The 17396-nt window shown below is 38.3% G+C and overlaps 1 protein-coding gene across 1 annotated transcript in view; it reads left to right on the top strand.

Moving 5' to 3' along the window:
- PALMD (palmdelphin) overlaps positions 1-13498 on the top strand; it is a 49885-nt gene extending 36387 nt beyond the window's left edge. Inside the window, exons 4-8 of the mRNA XM_032301660.1 lie at positions 5571-5685; positions 5819-5852; positions 5970-6083; positions 7592-8683; positions 13137-13498. Of these exons, the coding sequence (XP_032157551.1) occupies positions 5571-5685; positions 5819-5852; positions 5970-6083; positions 7592-8683; positions 13137-13180 (1399 nt within the window). The 3' untranslated portion in view covers positions 13181-13498. The remainder of the gene's footprint in view (positions 1-5570; positions 5686-5818; positions 5853-5969; positions 6084-7591; positions 8684-13136) is intronic.
- The last annotated feature ends 3898 nt before the right edge of the window (positions 13499-17396 follow it).

Raw genomic sequence — 17396 nt, 5'->3', positions numbered from 1 at the left:
GGGGCTCAATCCCAGGACCCTGACGTCATGACCTGAGCCGAAGGCAGTGGCTTAATCCACTGAGCCACCCTGGTGCCCCGAAATTTGAAATGAAAATGAACCCAAATAGTAATTTTAAATGAAAATAAGACTGATTAAATTTTATTCAACAAATACTAGTTTGGATTCCATATTAGCTATATGGAAAAGAGAAATAATGGCAAGAAAGTAAAAATATCAGAGAAATGGATATTTTAAAAATCCCTTATGAAGCATGTATCAAGCACCTACCAGCGCCTGTCAAGAGTCTCTCAACCTCAGCACCATTGACACTTCGGACCAGAGAAGTCTTTGTCATGAAGGATAGTTCTGCGCCTCTTAGGATGTTTAGCAGGGTCGCTGGTGTCCGCCGGCCAGATGCCAGTAGCAAGTCTTCAAGATATGAAAACCAACATGTCTCCAGCATTACCAGATGTCCTTGGTAGGAAGATCACTGTTAGTTGAAACCCACCGTGCTATATATACACAAAAATAGTGCCTACATACCAGCTGCAATTTTTTTGGGGGGGGTTGTTTTGTTTTGGGAGGTTTTTCTAGGATTTTACTTATTTGTCAGAGAGCGAGAGAGAGCACAATCGGGGGAGCATCAGGCAGAGGGAGAAGTAGGCTCCTGATCCCAGGACTCTGGGATCATGACCTGAGCCAAACGCAGATGCTTAACCAACTGATCCACCCAGGCCCCCTGCAATTTTTGTTTTATGTTCTTTAAGAACAGGCAATCCTCAGAAACTTGGTGCATTATCTAGTGTGGAGCTCCTTAGTTTTCCTTTTCTTCCATTGTCAGACTACTGTAGTGCCTTCCCTGGGAGAGGGAGGCCAGCAGCAGCCAGGTACCTGCTCTGTTATTCTTTTCTGGGTTTCTCATCACTTCCACTGGCATGGTGAGCTGTTAGAAAGCTTTTCTGGAGGAACAAATCTCTAATATTTTTATTTGGATGTTATTTATTTTGTCCACAAATAATATACAGAAGTAACAAATCAACATATAAAAATGGGATATAGAGTTTTGCATTGACATGAGAATTTTAGGAAATGCTCTGTATCAGTAAGCATTTCCTGTAGAGGTTTGCGATTCTAAGTAATTAGCACCAAGAAGCTTCCTTATTATGCGATTTAACTGACAGTTGGCTGTGAGTAAATGATAAAGAACAGAAAGAGGGTGTTTGTTTGTTTCTGTTTGGTTTTCATGAACAGATGTGTCATCTGACTACAACCTCATATTAATGCGTCTTTCACCCAGTGACTTGAAAAACCTTCAAAAACATTCATTAGCCGATACTTTGATGAGGTTAGCAGGCTTTCAACTTCATACTCCTACCTTTTTAGTCTAAAGACATCCATGAAGATCACATCTCTTTACATTACCCATAGGCCTCTCTAAAGTGGAAAACAACTACAAATAACAGTGTTCTAAGTCCCTGAGATGTAATTGGCCAAACAGATCCAGAATCTGTCTCTGTGCTCCACATATGGAAAGGGGAAGAAACAGGAAGAAACTAGCATTTGCTGAATACTTGCTATTTCTTTCATTCTTTATTATACCTTGTGAACTAGTAATATTGCCCAGATCTCTAAATGCTTAATTGCTCCAGGATTCAGCCCTTGGTAACCCTGACTTTCTAGGAAATCCCATAAATACCAATTCCCAGATTTGTTTCCTTTAAGATTTTACTTATTTGAGAGAGCAAGCACGAGTAGGGGGTCAGAGGTGGAGGAAGAGGGAGAAGCAGACTCCCCACTGGGCAGGAAGCGCCATGCAGGGCTCAATCCCAGGATATAGGATCATGATCTGAGCAGAAGGCAGACACTTAACAGATTGAGCCACCCAGGTGCCCCACTAACTCCCAAATTTAAAATCAAACCCAGACTTCTCTGAGCTCCTGATTTTTATATCTAGCTGTTTTCTCATGTCACCATTGACATAATTAATTAGTTAATTAATTAAAATTAATTATTAAAACTGGGCCCGGGACAAAATTTAGTCATGGCCTAATTAATTGTTAATTAATTTCATTGACAAAATAGATGCTAAACAAATACTTTTGAATGAATGAATGAATGAATATAATGAGGCTTAGCAAGGTCTGCTGACTTTTCTAGGGTCACACAATAAGATAGAAGATGAACCAGTGTTTAAACCCTTGTCCATTGGTTCCACAGGTGAATCCTGCAGTCCAAGAGCTACTTGTAGCAATGATTTGAACAGCCTCATATTCTACTCAAAGGCTCCTCATTAGACTGTCTCAAACATGCTATTGTGTAAAGGACCCTGTGAGACAAGATGTAGAAGGAGAAAGAAACACAGCATATGGCAGAAAACTTTTAATAATTACATTAAAATAACACTTAACATCTGATATCAATCATATACATCACCTCTTCTTAGCTTCACCAAATTTCTGTATAAAGTAAGGCAGATACCATTTGCTCATTGTTTATGCTACAAAACCAAGTTTCAGGGAGGTTAAAGGAAATGGTTCTCAAAAGTGGTAAAGAGCAGAAACAAAGTCATCCAGATCTATCACTTTTTAGTATAGACTTTTCCATTCTCCCAACCAACATGCATGCCCACAACTCCACTGATGGACAGACATGCTACAATGGATGGAGATAGACTTTTTTATAAAAAATTAACTTAAATTCAATCAGTTAACATACAGTGTATCATTAGTTTCTAATATAGAGTTCAGAGATCATCATCTATTGCATATAACACCAAATGTTCATTACATCATGTGCCCTCCTTAATGCCTATCATGCAGTTATCCCATCTCTGCAACCCTCACTTTGTTTCCTATAGTTAAGAGTCTCTTATGGTTTGTCTCCCTCTATGACTTCATGTTATTTTATTTTCCTCCCCTTCCCCTATGATCTTCTGCTTTGTTTCTTAAATTCCACATAGAAGTGAAACCATATGATAATTGTCGTTCTCTGATTGACTTATTTCACTTAGCATAATATCCCTCCAGTTCCATCCACATTGATGTAAATGGTGAGATATCATCTTTTTTGATGAATGAATAATATTCCCTTATATAATACACCACATCTTTATCCATCCATCTGTCAGTGGAAATCTGGGCTCTTTCTACAGTTGGGCTATTGTAGACATTGCTCCTATAAACACTGAGGTGCAGGTGCCCCTTCAGATCACTACGTTTGTATCTCTGGGGTAAATACCTAGTAGTGCAATTGCTGGGTCATAGGGTAGCTCTATTTTTAATTTCTCAAGGAAACTTCATCCTGTTTTCTAGAGTGGCTGCACCAGCTTGCATTCCCACAAATAGTACAGGAGGGTTCCCCTTTCTCTGCATCCTCACCAACATTTGTTTTTTCCTGACTTGTTAATTTTAGCCATTCTGACAAGATTGAAGTGGTATCTCACTGTGGTTTCCCTGGTGCTGAGTGATGTTGAGATTTTTTTCTTGTGTCTGCTGGTCATTTTTGTATCTTCTTTGAAGAAATGTCTGTTCATGTCTTCTGCCCATTTCTTGACGAGATCATTTGGGCTTTGGGTGCTGAATTTGATAAGTTCTTTATAGTTCTTGGATACTCGCCCTTTATCTGATAAGACATCTGCAAATATCTTCTCCCATTCAGTAAGTTGTCTTTTGGTTTTGTCAACTATTTCCTTTGCTGTGAAAAAGCTTTTTATCTTGATGAAGTTCCAGTAGTTCATTTTGTTTCTTTTTCTCTTCCTTTTTTTTTTTTTTTAGATTTTATTTATTTATTTGACAGACAGAGATTACAAGCAGGCAGAGAGGCAGGCAGAGAGAGGGGAGGAAGCAAGCTCCCCGCTGAGCAGAGAGCCCGATGCGGGGCTCAATCCCAGGACTCTGAGATCATGACCTGAGCCAAAGGCAGCGGCTTAACCCACTGAGCCACCCAGGCGCCCCACTTCCTTCGGAGATATGTCTAGCAAGAAGTTGCTACAGCCAGAGGTCATAGATGTTGCCTGTGTTCTCCTCTAGGATTTTTTATGGATTCCTGTCTCATATTTAGGTCTTTCATCCATTTTGAGTTTATCTTTGTGTATGGTGTAAGAAAACGGCCCAGTTTCATTCTTCTACATGTGGCTGTCCAATTTTTCCAATATCTTTGAAGAGACTTTTTTCCATTAGATATTCTTTCCTGCTTTGTTGAAGATCAGTTGACCATAAAGTTGAGAGTCCATTTCTGAGTTCTCTGTTCTGTTCCATTGATCTCTAGGATAACAATCACACCTCAGTAACTTCTAAGAAAACAAAAGTACTACATTTTACCTGGAGTTCTATGATATATGATAAATCTTCCTTAGTTACAAATAGCCAACCACCAATGGCCAGAGGCAGCAGGAAAGTCAGAATTTTGAAGCTCTAGCAATGAGTAGGAGAATAGTCAAGCAGACCATATCTTCATCTCTTACTGATGTGACAATAGCACAAGATTTTTGAACTCCCAAATCCATAATCATCTTAAAGAAGGAAGTCAAGAAAACTGACAATTATCATAGCAGATGTGAATACCCCTGGCTCTCACTTCCTGGACTAGTTGCTCTGCCTAATCAGCCATTCCCAGAAGCAGCTGACGTTGGAGTTTAGAGCATTTGGCTGAGAAACTATGCATATGTCGTGGTAGCCAAGGGTCAGCCTTACTAACTTTATGAGTGCCATGCCTGATGTTTTTGTACAGGACAGAATTCATGACAACACACCCCGATGTTAACTTGAATTGGATATGCAGCTAGCTGCACTCTGGTCAAGATTCCAGCTCAAAATGTTTGTGACAGTCCAATATCAAATATCTGTTTCTTTGTCCTTATAAGTTCCCTTACATTTCATCAGGCTATGTGTGCTTTTTTTTTCCCCCCTCGGGAAAATGTAGTCTCTATAAACAGCAGCAACTGAGTCCACTACCCTAGGCTTTGTCCATTTCTCATGTCTCTGTTCCACTCATTATAATATGGCACAATTCTTGGGAAATTGTAAAATTAAAAGGAGATGTCATTTCCAGTGATAGGATACACAGGGTTTCGAAGTGATAATTTTGATTATTAAATTAATTCTAAACATTATAGTCTTATGAAGTGTTGATTGGTTAGAAAAAAAAAGTAATTATAATGCTTTCTCCAAATAATTTATATGGAGACTTAGGTAAGAAAAATTGGTGAGCTACATAATAACAACCAATGAACCATTCCTTTTGGTTCAACTTTAAACTTAAGTCTCTTTATAAAAGAAATTTCTCTAATTATTTGGACATAACATTAGTAATTGCAATAAAGAAAATGAGGCAAGGTTCAAACACTTTACCTAAGAATTCCCTTTGTCAGAAAGATTTTTTGTTTCAACTTGATTTAAAGACTGTTAAGTCAAAGTCAGGTGTCATATTCCTTATATGTACTAAACGTGGTGGTTGGTGTGATGCTATGTTCTTAAAAGGTACCCAGATATTTACATGCAGTATTCCAAGGAAAGTGTATATATGGAGAAAATATATTTGGGAACTCTGTAGTGCCTTAAGCAATGAAAAGCATATCTTTCTGTTGTCAGACTTGAGAAAGAAATCCAAGATCTTGAAAAGGCTGAGCTCCAAATCTCAACCAACGAAGAGGCAATTTTAAGGAAACTAAAATCAGTTGAGAGGACAACAGAAGATATAATAAAGGTGAGCATTAACATTTAAACTATGAGCTCCTCCCAGAATGAGTCCACAAATAGTATATAATTCTTTAAACTATATCCACAATAGAATTTATGTTTTAACTGTATTAATCACGGAGGATTCTTTTTTCTTATAGTCTGTGAAGGTGGAAAAGGAAGAAACATCAGAAGGTATGTTTCCAAACATCCTATTTTATGGCTAACTATGACATTTTTAAATAAACTCACAGAAATTTTTCTCATTATTATATATCCTAAATGTATTTTGAATTAATATTAATTTTACAGAGTCAATTGAAGACATCTATGCTAATATCCCTGACCTTCCAAAATCCTACGTGCCTTCCAGATTAAGGAAGGAAAGAAATGAAGGAATAGAAGATGATGAACAAAACAGAAAAGGTATATGAAAAATCTGTATCCAAATGCAGGTTCTCAAATTCAGATTTTACAATGTCAGATATTAGCAACTTGCTAAGACATCTGATGCTTCAGGTGAAGCAATGGTCCATTTTACAAAGTTCCAAGAGTTATCTGAGTCACTTGCATTGGCAGGGATAAAGGGGTTACAGAATTTATGCAAACTAGGTAGAGACAAAGAAGGTCAAGACTTGAAAGAGACAAACTTAAAAGCAAAGCTCCCCTGTTCAAAAATCTCTCTCCCCAAGTACTCCATCTCGTAGACACTCTCTTGGATTACTAAGATCCTTTATGAAAATAAAAATATCACCTTGGAAACTTTAGATATGATTTACCCCCATGTGGGAGTGATTTTCATAAAACATACTTCAAAGCCTCCAGACAAAATGAAGGCTTGTCTGGGGGCAGGGTGGGAACCTTTGAAGTTTAGATTAGAAAAAGAAGCCACACTCCACAGGCAGGGAACAGTCATTTCTTTAAATATTCAACAAATATTTAGTGACCATGTACTACATGGCAAGCTCAGTTCTTGCACTAGGAGTCCAGGAGTGGATAAAACAGCAACGATCTGTGCCCTCGTGGAGGTGGGTTGCAGTTTTAGTTGGGTAGTTAGGGAAGGCCAAGAACCACCAGGCTACTGAGGAGGAGGTATGGAATCTGAGATGGGTCCAGAAAGGGAGGTGGGAGGTCAAAACGGAAGTAAGCACTGCCACATTGTCATTTGGCCCAGATTTCTATTGGTTCTTAAAACTCCAGTCATAAGGAATCTGCCTGGGCCATGCAGCAGAGCTCTACTACCCAGTGCTCTCCAGTTCAGTTGTTTTCAGTTCAGCTGATACCACTCTATTGTCCCCACTACTTGAAAATTGGAGCGAAAGAAACAGAAAAAAAAAAAGGCAGAAGGAGAAGCACGTGATTCTTACCTCCCTGCTCCCTCTTCAATAGCTGTTCTGCATTTAAACAAGCTTCCTGCTGTGGAGACTTTAGAACACTCCTCTATAATTTCAGTGGGCTGCTGGCCCACACAGCAAGGATGTAACTTAGCAAAATATACTATGCTAGGCCTTTTACCTGTTGCAATGCCTAGTGCTACATATTCCTCCTAACTAACAAAGAGGTCTGATTCCTCCCATTGAATAATGTAAGAGTATAATCTATCTGTCTTGTCAGATTTATTATTTATAAATAAAATACTTTTTGGTATATAATATTTTGAGCCTTACTGTTTGGAATCATCAGCTTCTCTTCTCCAATCAGCTTTTCAATCCCATTTCTCAGTCATCCCACGCATCGTTACGTAAAGACCTATGTCATTACCATGTTGGCCATTATACAACGAATGCAATTAAAAGTTGTAAAAACAGACAACAACATCTCACATAAAAGAATATCAAAGAGTATACTTAGCATAAAAACACACTGTGAAAGCAGGCTATACTTTTGAAGAGAAAATTTTAACTAAATCAGAGATCAAATTTCTCTCTCAACAGCTTTGTATGCCATGGAAATTAAAGTTGAAAAAGACTTGAAAACTGGAGAAAGTACAGTCCTGTCTTCAATACCTCTCCCCTCAGATGACTTTAAAGGTACAGGAATAAAAGTTTACGACGATGGGCAAAAGTCAGTATATGCAGTAAGCTCTAATCACAGTGCAGCGTACAATGGCACCGATGGCCTGGCCCCAGTTGAGGTGGAGGAACTTTTGAGACAAGCCACAGAGAGAAACTCTAAATCCCCAACAGAGTATCATGAGCCTGTCTACGCCAATCCATTCTGCAGGCCTACGACTCCACAGAGGGAGAAGGTAACTCCTGGACCAAACTTTCAAGAAAGGATAAAGATGAAAGCTAACGGACTGGGTAATGATATGAATGAATCCGTAAACAATCTGGACAATGGGCTTTCAGAGGGGAGGGGCAACAGCTTCAATCATGTCAGCCCTGTTCGGCCCATACCTCAACCTCGATCAATGACTCAACGAGTTGAGGAGATGCCCCACACTCTACAAAGGAGGCTGATGACTCCTTGGGAAGAATCCAACACGATCCAGGACAAATATATGGCTTCTCCAGAAGCAAGACTGAGTCCCAGTGAAGCCCTAGCTGGGAAGTCAAAACACCAGGATTCTTCTCCTGCTTGCCAGGAGGATGAGGAAGATATTAGATATAATATCGTTCATTCCCTGCCTTCTGATATGGCTGATTCAGAACCTGTGACAATGATTTTCATGGGGTATCAGCAGGCAGAAGACAATGAAGAAGAAAAGAAGCTTCTGACAGGGTATGACGGGATCATCCATGCCGAGCTGGTTGTGATTGATGATGAGGAGGAGGGTGAAGGGGCCGCTGAGAAACCATCTTACCATCCCGTAGCTCCCTACAGTCAGGTTTACCAACCTGCCACACCAACACCGCTTCCTAGAAAGAGAGCAGAAGTTAATCCCTACGAAAACACAAACCACAAATCTCCCCACAAAAATTCCATATCCCGGAAAGAGCAAGAAGAAAGCTTGGGCAATCCAGTTCATTCTCCACTTGACGTTCAGATGGCTGGAGATGGGACTGAGGACCCATCCTTAACAGGTAATGAGAATGATAAGGCTTGCCACTGCTGTTTAATCATGTGACAACCTTCCTTTTGCCTTAACAAACCCTTTTGCTTTCAGCTTTTTTGACCACCTCATAGACTAATACAAGCTAAGGGTTTGGGGTTTTTTAAATTCATGATGACCTGAATTATTGTCACTGTAACTAAAGTGATTAAGTCACTTGGAAAGATAGAAATGAAAAAAACAACTGTTGTCTTATTTGGATAGTGCAATAGTAATAGTAATCAATGGATTGACCTTAGAAACTTGAAGTTTGTCTTCTGTCACAGTGTGGTACTGTTTGTGAATGTATTTGGATCACTAATATGTTGGATCGTCTACATCACGTCTTTTCCCACCAGAAACTGATGCAGCTAATTGTTTGTACCTTTTTGTTATTTAAACATCTTACCTAAGTTAACAAGTTGCCTTAATTTTGCAAGAAAAAAAATAAGAAACAAATTCTATTTTCAATGTGATATTTTATTACTTTGCTATATCTTGTTTCTCCATACTTTCATAGTTTGAACTATGAAAGTAGTTTAAAGTTACTTTAAAAGTAAACTGACTTTATTAAAGTTAAACTAACTTCATTTCCTTAATTTTTCTACATTTTAAAACAGAATGTCAATTTATTTTAATTATCTGTAACATTTATCTTTCCATAGTCTTCCTGAACTTAGCAATTTTTTCCATTTTCTACATACTCATATTTTTCATTCTCTATAGTTTTATAGCTATCTAGATTGTTTAGCATTAAATGGAAAATAACACTTTTTCCTACAAAAGTGATAGCTCATTGGTTTAAATTCCTTATTACCACTTGGATATTGTATTCTACTCCTCACTTACAAAAAAATAAATAAATAAATAAAGAAGATTCTGACAAAATCAATTATAATAGCTGTACTTAACCTTAGCTAAAGACCAACATAAATTATCCAGACATACAGATTCTGGATGAATGGATGGGATGGTAAATTTTAAGTGTATCTAATGGAAGGATTCTTGTTAAATAGCAATAAATATCAAGACTCAGCTAATTCAGCAAGTAGAACTGGATAATTCTGTAGAAGTGTGGAAGTACTTGCACAGTTCAGGAAGGTTTCTTCTGCAACCCATAAGCTCAATTTGGGGCTGCCAATAATATAATTAAATTGACTTCTTCCATTCTTTTGGATAGTTAAATTAGGCATACACTGAAATAATTACCTGAGGAATTTCTAACCTCTTGGCAAGTGCACGGTTATCTTCCTCATAGTTGAGTGATGCATCCCCACAATGAAAACCTGCTAAAACTAAACGTTCCTCTCCATTTTGAGAATGAATTTTGTTTGCTGATCAAATTTTGCATCTTAAATTCATTTTTAAAACAACAACACAGTAGACTTAGAAAAGAAAATCACACTGATTATGGTCAAGAACAGTAACATTACCTACCATAAAACCTTCCATTTTTGAACTTGGATGTTAGTCACCTCCCACCGAATGCCCTTATTCCTTCTCCCCTACCCATGTCAACACATTTACCCCATAGAAAAAGACAGGAAGTGACTAACATTTCCAGACAACACTAATCATGCCACTGAACTAAAATAATGAAAACAGGAAGACCTTTTCCAGACCAAGTAACAATACAAAGTTCCGTACTATCAATCAAAGCATATTACAAACAGAATGCTCCAAATTCCTTGCCTTCCATCATGATATTGTTTTACAATCCTGTTTTCAAATTCAGTGCATGGATTACAGAGCTTATTTTTTAAATAAGCGTATCATATTGACATATGCCCTCAGCCTCAGGAGGCATCCATATACATAGAACAGATAGCCACCCGTGCAGTTCAATTCCACAAGCACCATGTAGGTTAAGCGTCTCCCGCAACACCCCAAAAATGCTTTTTGATACTTGAAAATCCATCATCTCAATAAATTCCTTCATCCAAGCTTTAGGTCCCCTGCTAAAATATTCTTGGTAGGCATAATAAGTCTCTTAGTGTAAATGTTGTTATGAAAGTCTTATATAACAGCAATTTTGAACTTGGAAAAGAGCACAAAAAAGAAAGAAAGAGTTTGAAAAGTGGAGCCTGGAAGTCCATATGTTTTAATCAAAACCTTTGAACAGGTTTAGACATGACAAGAAAATTCAGCAAAGTTATGTCCATCTGCTAATGTAAACGTAACAGGGTCATTTTCTAAAGTATAGGTCAATGCTGGGCACAGCCACCAATGAGTGGTCCCAGTAAGCTTTACTGGGATTTTACTACTATGCCCACCAAATAGGCAGCTGGCTCTTTGGTAGTTAGTCCTCACCAACCTACTCTTGTATTCCTTCTAGCTCTATTCCCCCCTCTTAGATACATCTGCAGCATTTCAGGATGATAGAGGCAGGGAACCTCAGCTCCAAGGGATTCCTATGCTACTGGTGTTAAAACTGCGAACCTGTGGCAATCATTGGGAGCCAAGGAATGCTGAGAGTAAGGAGGCAAGCTCTCCTCCACCAAGTTCAACCAGCCAAAACTACGTGTCTGAATTGCTGTTGGGGATGGAGGTGAAGATCAGAAAAGAGCAGAAAGCAGAAATATAAAGAAGAGCTGATGGCCCCCGTTATTTACCTGCCACCCCTTCCTAGTGCCAACATGCTCAGGCCCCAAACTTCTACTTGAAACTCACACCATCTACCAGCCATAGGCCTAAAGAAAAAAATAGCAGACTCTAACACCCTAGAATTCATTTTATTCCCTTAAGAAGTTGGACCGTGAGCTACTGCACACCCTCACTCCCGAGGATGTGCACATCTAGGATGTCCTTCAAGAACTTCAACGAATTGTCTATAGCACAAAGGCTGTGCCTGATTTACTGAATCTCAAATTGAGGAATAACTGTAAGGAATAACTGCCTTGAAAGAGACCTTTAAGGGGCGCTAGGGTGGCTCAGTGGGTTAAAGTTTCTCCCTTCAGCTTGGGTCATGATCCCAGGATCCTGGGATCGAGCCCCGCATCGGGCTCTCTGCTCAGCAGGGAGCCTGCTTCCTCCTCTCTCTCTCTGCCTGCTTGTGATCTCTGTCTGTCAAATAAATAAATAAAATATTTTTTTAAAAAAAAAGAGAGAGAGAGAGACCTTTAAAAAGTCTCTTAAAATGGACTTTCCCCCGCTCTCATTTTTGGCATGACCAAGGTGGAGGTCCATAAAATCCAAGAGTAGAAAACGTAAAGCCTTGCCTTTTGCCTTCAGTTCACCTCCTGCTGTGGAAGTATAGTCCTCTCCTCAGGCTCCACCATCCATCATCTCCCAGCAACAGAGACCATCCTCCTGGCTACAGAGTAAAGGACATTCTCCCAGCTGGTCCTAAGTTCAAGGAAATATTCTTGACCCTGACCTTAGAAATGACCATTCCCCATAAGATTCCAGAGGAAAGAATGCTCCTTGACGTCATTTAAATGAAAATATTTCATATAAGTAGAATAACAACAACAACAAATAATCATAGTCTTGTTACAGTATTGGATTCCCCATCCCTTCTCATATTTATGAAAAAGAGCACCTCAGAGATGAGATCATTTCATTTGTTAATAGACAACTAATTAAATGGCTGGAAAATGAGGGAAAGAGCCTTCCCTTTTTTAAAATTTTTTTTATTAAATGAAATCTTGCAATCAGTTAAACAGCTGGCTCTTGAGCCATATTTACACATGAATACAATGATCAGTGCCTTGAAAGCATCTTTCAACTTTTGGAACATGACCCAGGCAGCTATACTGATACCCTAAGTATTAAGGGCATGATACCAGAACATTGGAGGAGTATTACAAATTCTAAATCTATGTTTTAAAAAATGGTTTTTACATCATATTTGTCATTAGCAGTGGCATATGCTCAAAAGATATATTGTCACTTGAAAGTATACCTGATGAAGACATAATTTTATAATCACTCCAGCTCTTATTAACTGGGTTCACATTTTTTCACTCACAAAGAAAAATGTTTTTATCATTCTATATCCAAGGTTGGAGCCCCCAGGATAACCAAGTTTGATGACTTAAATTATAACCATGAATTAAAGTTTATGTCAATGACTTTTTTATTTTTAGTAGTGCATAGCTCAGAAATAGGAACAGAACATGGTCATTGATGTATAGGAATGTGTCTAAGGCTAATAGTACAATTGCACACTAATCCTATACTTACTCAACTTATGCTGTGTTTACCCTACTAATTTTTCTAATCTTTATAGAATAGGTCCCTTCTAGTTCTGAACCTGCTTCAGCCCTAGTTAACCATAGCTTATTATTTCTACTATCTTTTTGTGCTACTAAAACAATGCTCACATTGTTGGATAAAATCATCTGAGGTATGTTTCAAACTTTCCTGCATTCTATGAAATGGTCATTTAGAGTGAAAACTAAAGCTCTCCTTTTATAACTCTCTATTGTTTTTTAAATTTTCAGCTTTAAGGATGAGAATGGCGAAACTGGGGAAAAAAGTTATCTGAGATGTGTATCATCATCTACCTAAACATCCTTTGAAGAAGAAACTAAGAAATGTTTGCCCACTTCTCTTCTCGGTATTTTGTTTCTTTTTTCCTGAGACTCCAAAAATTATAATTATAGCCATATTAAGCCATGTGAATAAGCAGTAGTCATCATTTGTGAAAAAAATCCCAAAAAAGCTAGGGAGAACAAATGCTTAACTTTTCCAGTTACTTGATACAATTCAGTGCGGGGGAGAAACCAGCATATTTTTATTGTATTGATACCAAAGCATTTCTAATAAGAGTGTGTTAAATTTAAGAATAAAGTTATTTCAAACAGCCTGACTATAGTCTCTTAACTGACATGGTAGTTTTGCTAATACAAAGATTGAAAGATCAAAGGAAGCCATTGCAACCTCATCACAGAAATATTCATCTTCCACCCTAACAAGTAAACATGGTTTCCCAAATCTACAAGGCATTAAGACAACTGCACCCTCCTGCTAAGGACCAGTTTATTTCCTAGAGACTTCAAACTCTGCATCCATTTCAAAGGTGCATGCAATAATTAACCTCCTATTTTGGGCCTAGGTTTGTAGTATCTTGATAGTGTTCATGACTTTTGTCCATAATAACTGACACATTGATTCTTCTTGAAACATTATCTTTTCTTTCATTTGGTTCAGTGTGAACTCCATGGTGCAATGACTGATTATGACCTAAGGCTATTAGATGGAGAACTTCCCATATTCTCAAAAGAATACAAATCTAGTCTATGTTTGACCAATCCTTATAAACATGTTAGAAGCCTAATATTAAAACTTAGTAGGAATGCATACAGCGTCTCATTCCTAAGTGTTCTTGCCAAGATGTTAAATCCCGATTTGAAGAATATTCCCATGCCAGTTCTCTCCTACTCTACCTTATTGTACTGTCCTCCACCCAACACTCTCAAAATCCATCCTCACACACCTTCCCCTAGATCATGCCAGTGCATATTACACAGAAACCGCAAGTCCTTCAGTGAATAGTCTGTTTCCTCTCAGGGCAGAAACTGAATTTCTCTGGTGAAACTATAATGAGACCTTACCTTGGTTACTGGTGTGAAGGCAATGAGAGGTCAAAGAAGCAGATCCTGATGAGAACAAGCTTAACCCTGCCAAGCATCAACCTCAGGTGAATTGTTTGCATGGGGCAGCTGTTCTCTAGCATGAGAGAGCTCCTCTCTCTGCTGGCCCGAAATCCGGGAAATCTGGAGGTTCAAATTTCAGAGACACTTTGACACAAATTCCCCTACCCCAGGTCCAGTGGTCCCACTCCTTCCCTTTCATGGCTCTGACTTTAGCATAAGTGACTCATCAAAATTGCAAATTCTTTTGTAGCTCTGCCATCCTTGTGATTAAAGTATTGGATTTTAGTTTTGATTGTATGTACACAAATGTTTACTAGAACACTGCCTGGCACCTAGTAAGTGATCGATAAATGAATGAATAAATGAATGGTTCGGGAAGGAAAAGATGTGGTCTGCCCTGGGGTGGAAGCTGGGGAAGGCCAGTCAGGGCGGCCGAAGGGAAAGTTGTTTTGTCTTGTTTTGTTTTTAAGTTTTTGGTTTTTGTTTTATTTTTTAAGATTTTATTTATTTATTTGTCAGAGAGAGAGCACAAGCAGGGGGACCCGCAGGCAGAGCAGGCAGAGGGAGAAGCAGCCTCCCCACCCAGCAAGGAGTCCCATGCGGGACTCCGTCCCAGACCTGAGCCAAAGGCAGCGGCTTAATCGACCAAGCCACCCAGTCTTCCCGAAGTGAATCTGTATTATCCCACACACCAATTCACTGATTCCTGTGCTCAGTGAAGAAAGGAAAACCAGAAAACGGAAGTGAGGTGCCTTCTTGCGGCTCTTGCCTCACAGCGTCCCTCCAGCACCCTCTATCGGCAAAGCCTAACGTTGCATCAATAGGCAAAGGAGAGCTGTTTACAGGGTCAAGATCATGAAACAGGGCAAAGGGTGCGTTTGGAGATGAAGCATTAAACGATGAAGATAAAGATGAAGCATTAAACTACCATAGTCCACCCATTTTTCTAACCCATCTTCCACATTTATCCTTCCACACACATTTTACCATTCGAGAAACTGAAAAACTCTGCTTCCATCTAATAAGATGCTGCTGTCTTTTATACAAAGACTTCACCCTCTCCCCAAAAAGAGGAGACACACACTCTCAAGAATCATTGTATCCACAGCTAACTACATTAGACATTACTTTTAAGAACAATTTTGGATTTTTTTTAGATTAACAGAGAGATTGAGAAGATAATACAGAGTTTCCATATACTGCACACCCAGTTTCCCCTATGACTAATTTCTTTATTAGTGTGGTACACTTGTTATAATCAAGTGAACTAGTAATGATACATTACTAAGTCCCATAGTTTATTCAAACTTCTTTAGTTTTTACCTAATATCCTTTTTTGTTGTTGTCCCAGGATCCCACACAGAAAACATTACTTTTATTTCTCATGTCTATTTATGCTCCTCTTAGATTTTTCCTGTTTTTGATAAGCTTGAAGATTTGAAAATTACTGGTCAGATATTTTATAGGATGTCCCTCTGTTGCAAATTGTCAGAGGTAAAGTGACATTTTCATTGCATCATATCAAGGGTACATAATAGCAACAACTTATAATTGGTGATGTTGACCTTGGTCTCCTGGCTAATGTGTTTGTCAGGTTGCTCCATTGTAAAATTATTATTTTATCCCCTTCCAACTGTAGGCTTTGGAAGGAAATCACCATATACAGCCTACGCTTAAGGGAGTAGGGAGTTAGGCTCCTTTTCCCTGAAGGCAGAGTACCTATATAAATTATTTCAAATTCCTCTGCACGAGAGATTTGCCTATTTTCCCTATTTATTTTTTCAATCATTAAATCAATATGGACTCACGAATGTTTACTTTACAGTTGAGTTATCGTCTAAATCAACACAATTTGCTGCTCAAATTTTTTTTCAGTTTGGGCCATTTAAGGTGGCTCCTGTATGCCTTTTATGTATGCCCATAAATGTTTTCAATATGAAGTGTCTTTCCATTTCATCATATCTTTAGTTTCTTTCAACAATGTTTTGCAGATTTCAATTTAACAGTCTTGCATTTACTGGGATTTATTCCTATTGTATTCTTTTTGATACTATTGTAAATGGAATTGTCTCCTTAATTTCACTTTCAGATTGTTCATCACTTGTGTTTGGAAATGCAATTGATTTTTATACATTAATTTGGCATCCTGCAACTGCAACCTTCTTGAATTCATTTGTTCTAGTAGTTACTGGATTCCTTAGAATTTTCTTTCTTTTTTTTTTTCTTAAAGATTTTATTTATTTATTTGACAGACAGAGATCACAAGTAGGCAGAGAGGCAGGCAGAGAGAAAGGGGGAAGCAGGCTCCTGCTGAGCAGAGAGCCTGATGTGGGGCTGGATCCCAGGACCCTGGAATCATGATCTGAGCTGAAGGCAGAGGCTTAACCCACTAAGACACCCAGGCGCCCCTCCTTAGAATTTTCTATATATGAGATTATTCATCCATAAAAAGTGATAGTTTTACTTCTTCCTTTACAATCTGGATACCTTTTATATCTTTTTCTTGCCTGATTGCCCTTGCTTAAGCCTCCAATACCATGGAGATGCAAAATGGCTAATGTGTTTGTCTTATCTTATTCCTGATCTTAGAAGGAAAGTGTTTAGTCATTCACCATTGAGTATGATGTTAGCTATAGTGTTTCTCAGATAACTTTAACATTGAGAAATTCCCTTTTATTTCATATTTTTTGGGTGTTTTATATTATGAATGAGTGCTTCTCTTTAATTCTGTCTACTTTTTCTTCATGCATTTTGAAGTCTGCTGGTAGGAACATACATATTTATGACTGCAATGTATTCTTGATAAATGAATGCTTTAGTCATTAAGAAAGGTCTCCTTTTATCTCTGATAATACTTTTGGCTGGAAATGAAGTTATCTACCATAAATACAGACATTGCACCCTTCTTGTGCTTAATATTTCATGGTATACCTTTTTTCATTCGCTTTCAAACTATCTGACTATATTTAAGTCACATAATGAGTTTTCCCTTTTATTTTAAATCAGTCTGACATTCTCTGACCTTTAATTAGAGTATTTAATCCACTAATGTTTAATGTAATATTAATATGGTTGAGTTTTGGCCTACCGTTTAATTATTTGTTC

Source organism: Mustela erminea, chromosome 10 (assembly GCF_009829155.1).
Source record: "Mustela erminea isolate mMusErm1 chromosome 10, mMusErm1.Pri, whole genome shotgun sequence".
Taxonomy (NCBI): domain Eukaryota; kingdom Metazoa; phylum Chordata; class Mammalia; order Carnivora; family Mustelidae; genus Mustela; species Mustela erminea.
This window is presented reverse-complemented; position numbering and strand designations above follow the sequence as displayed.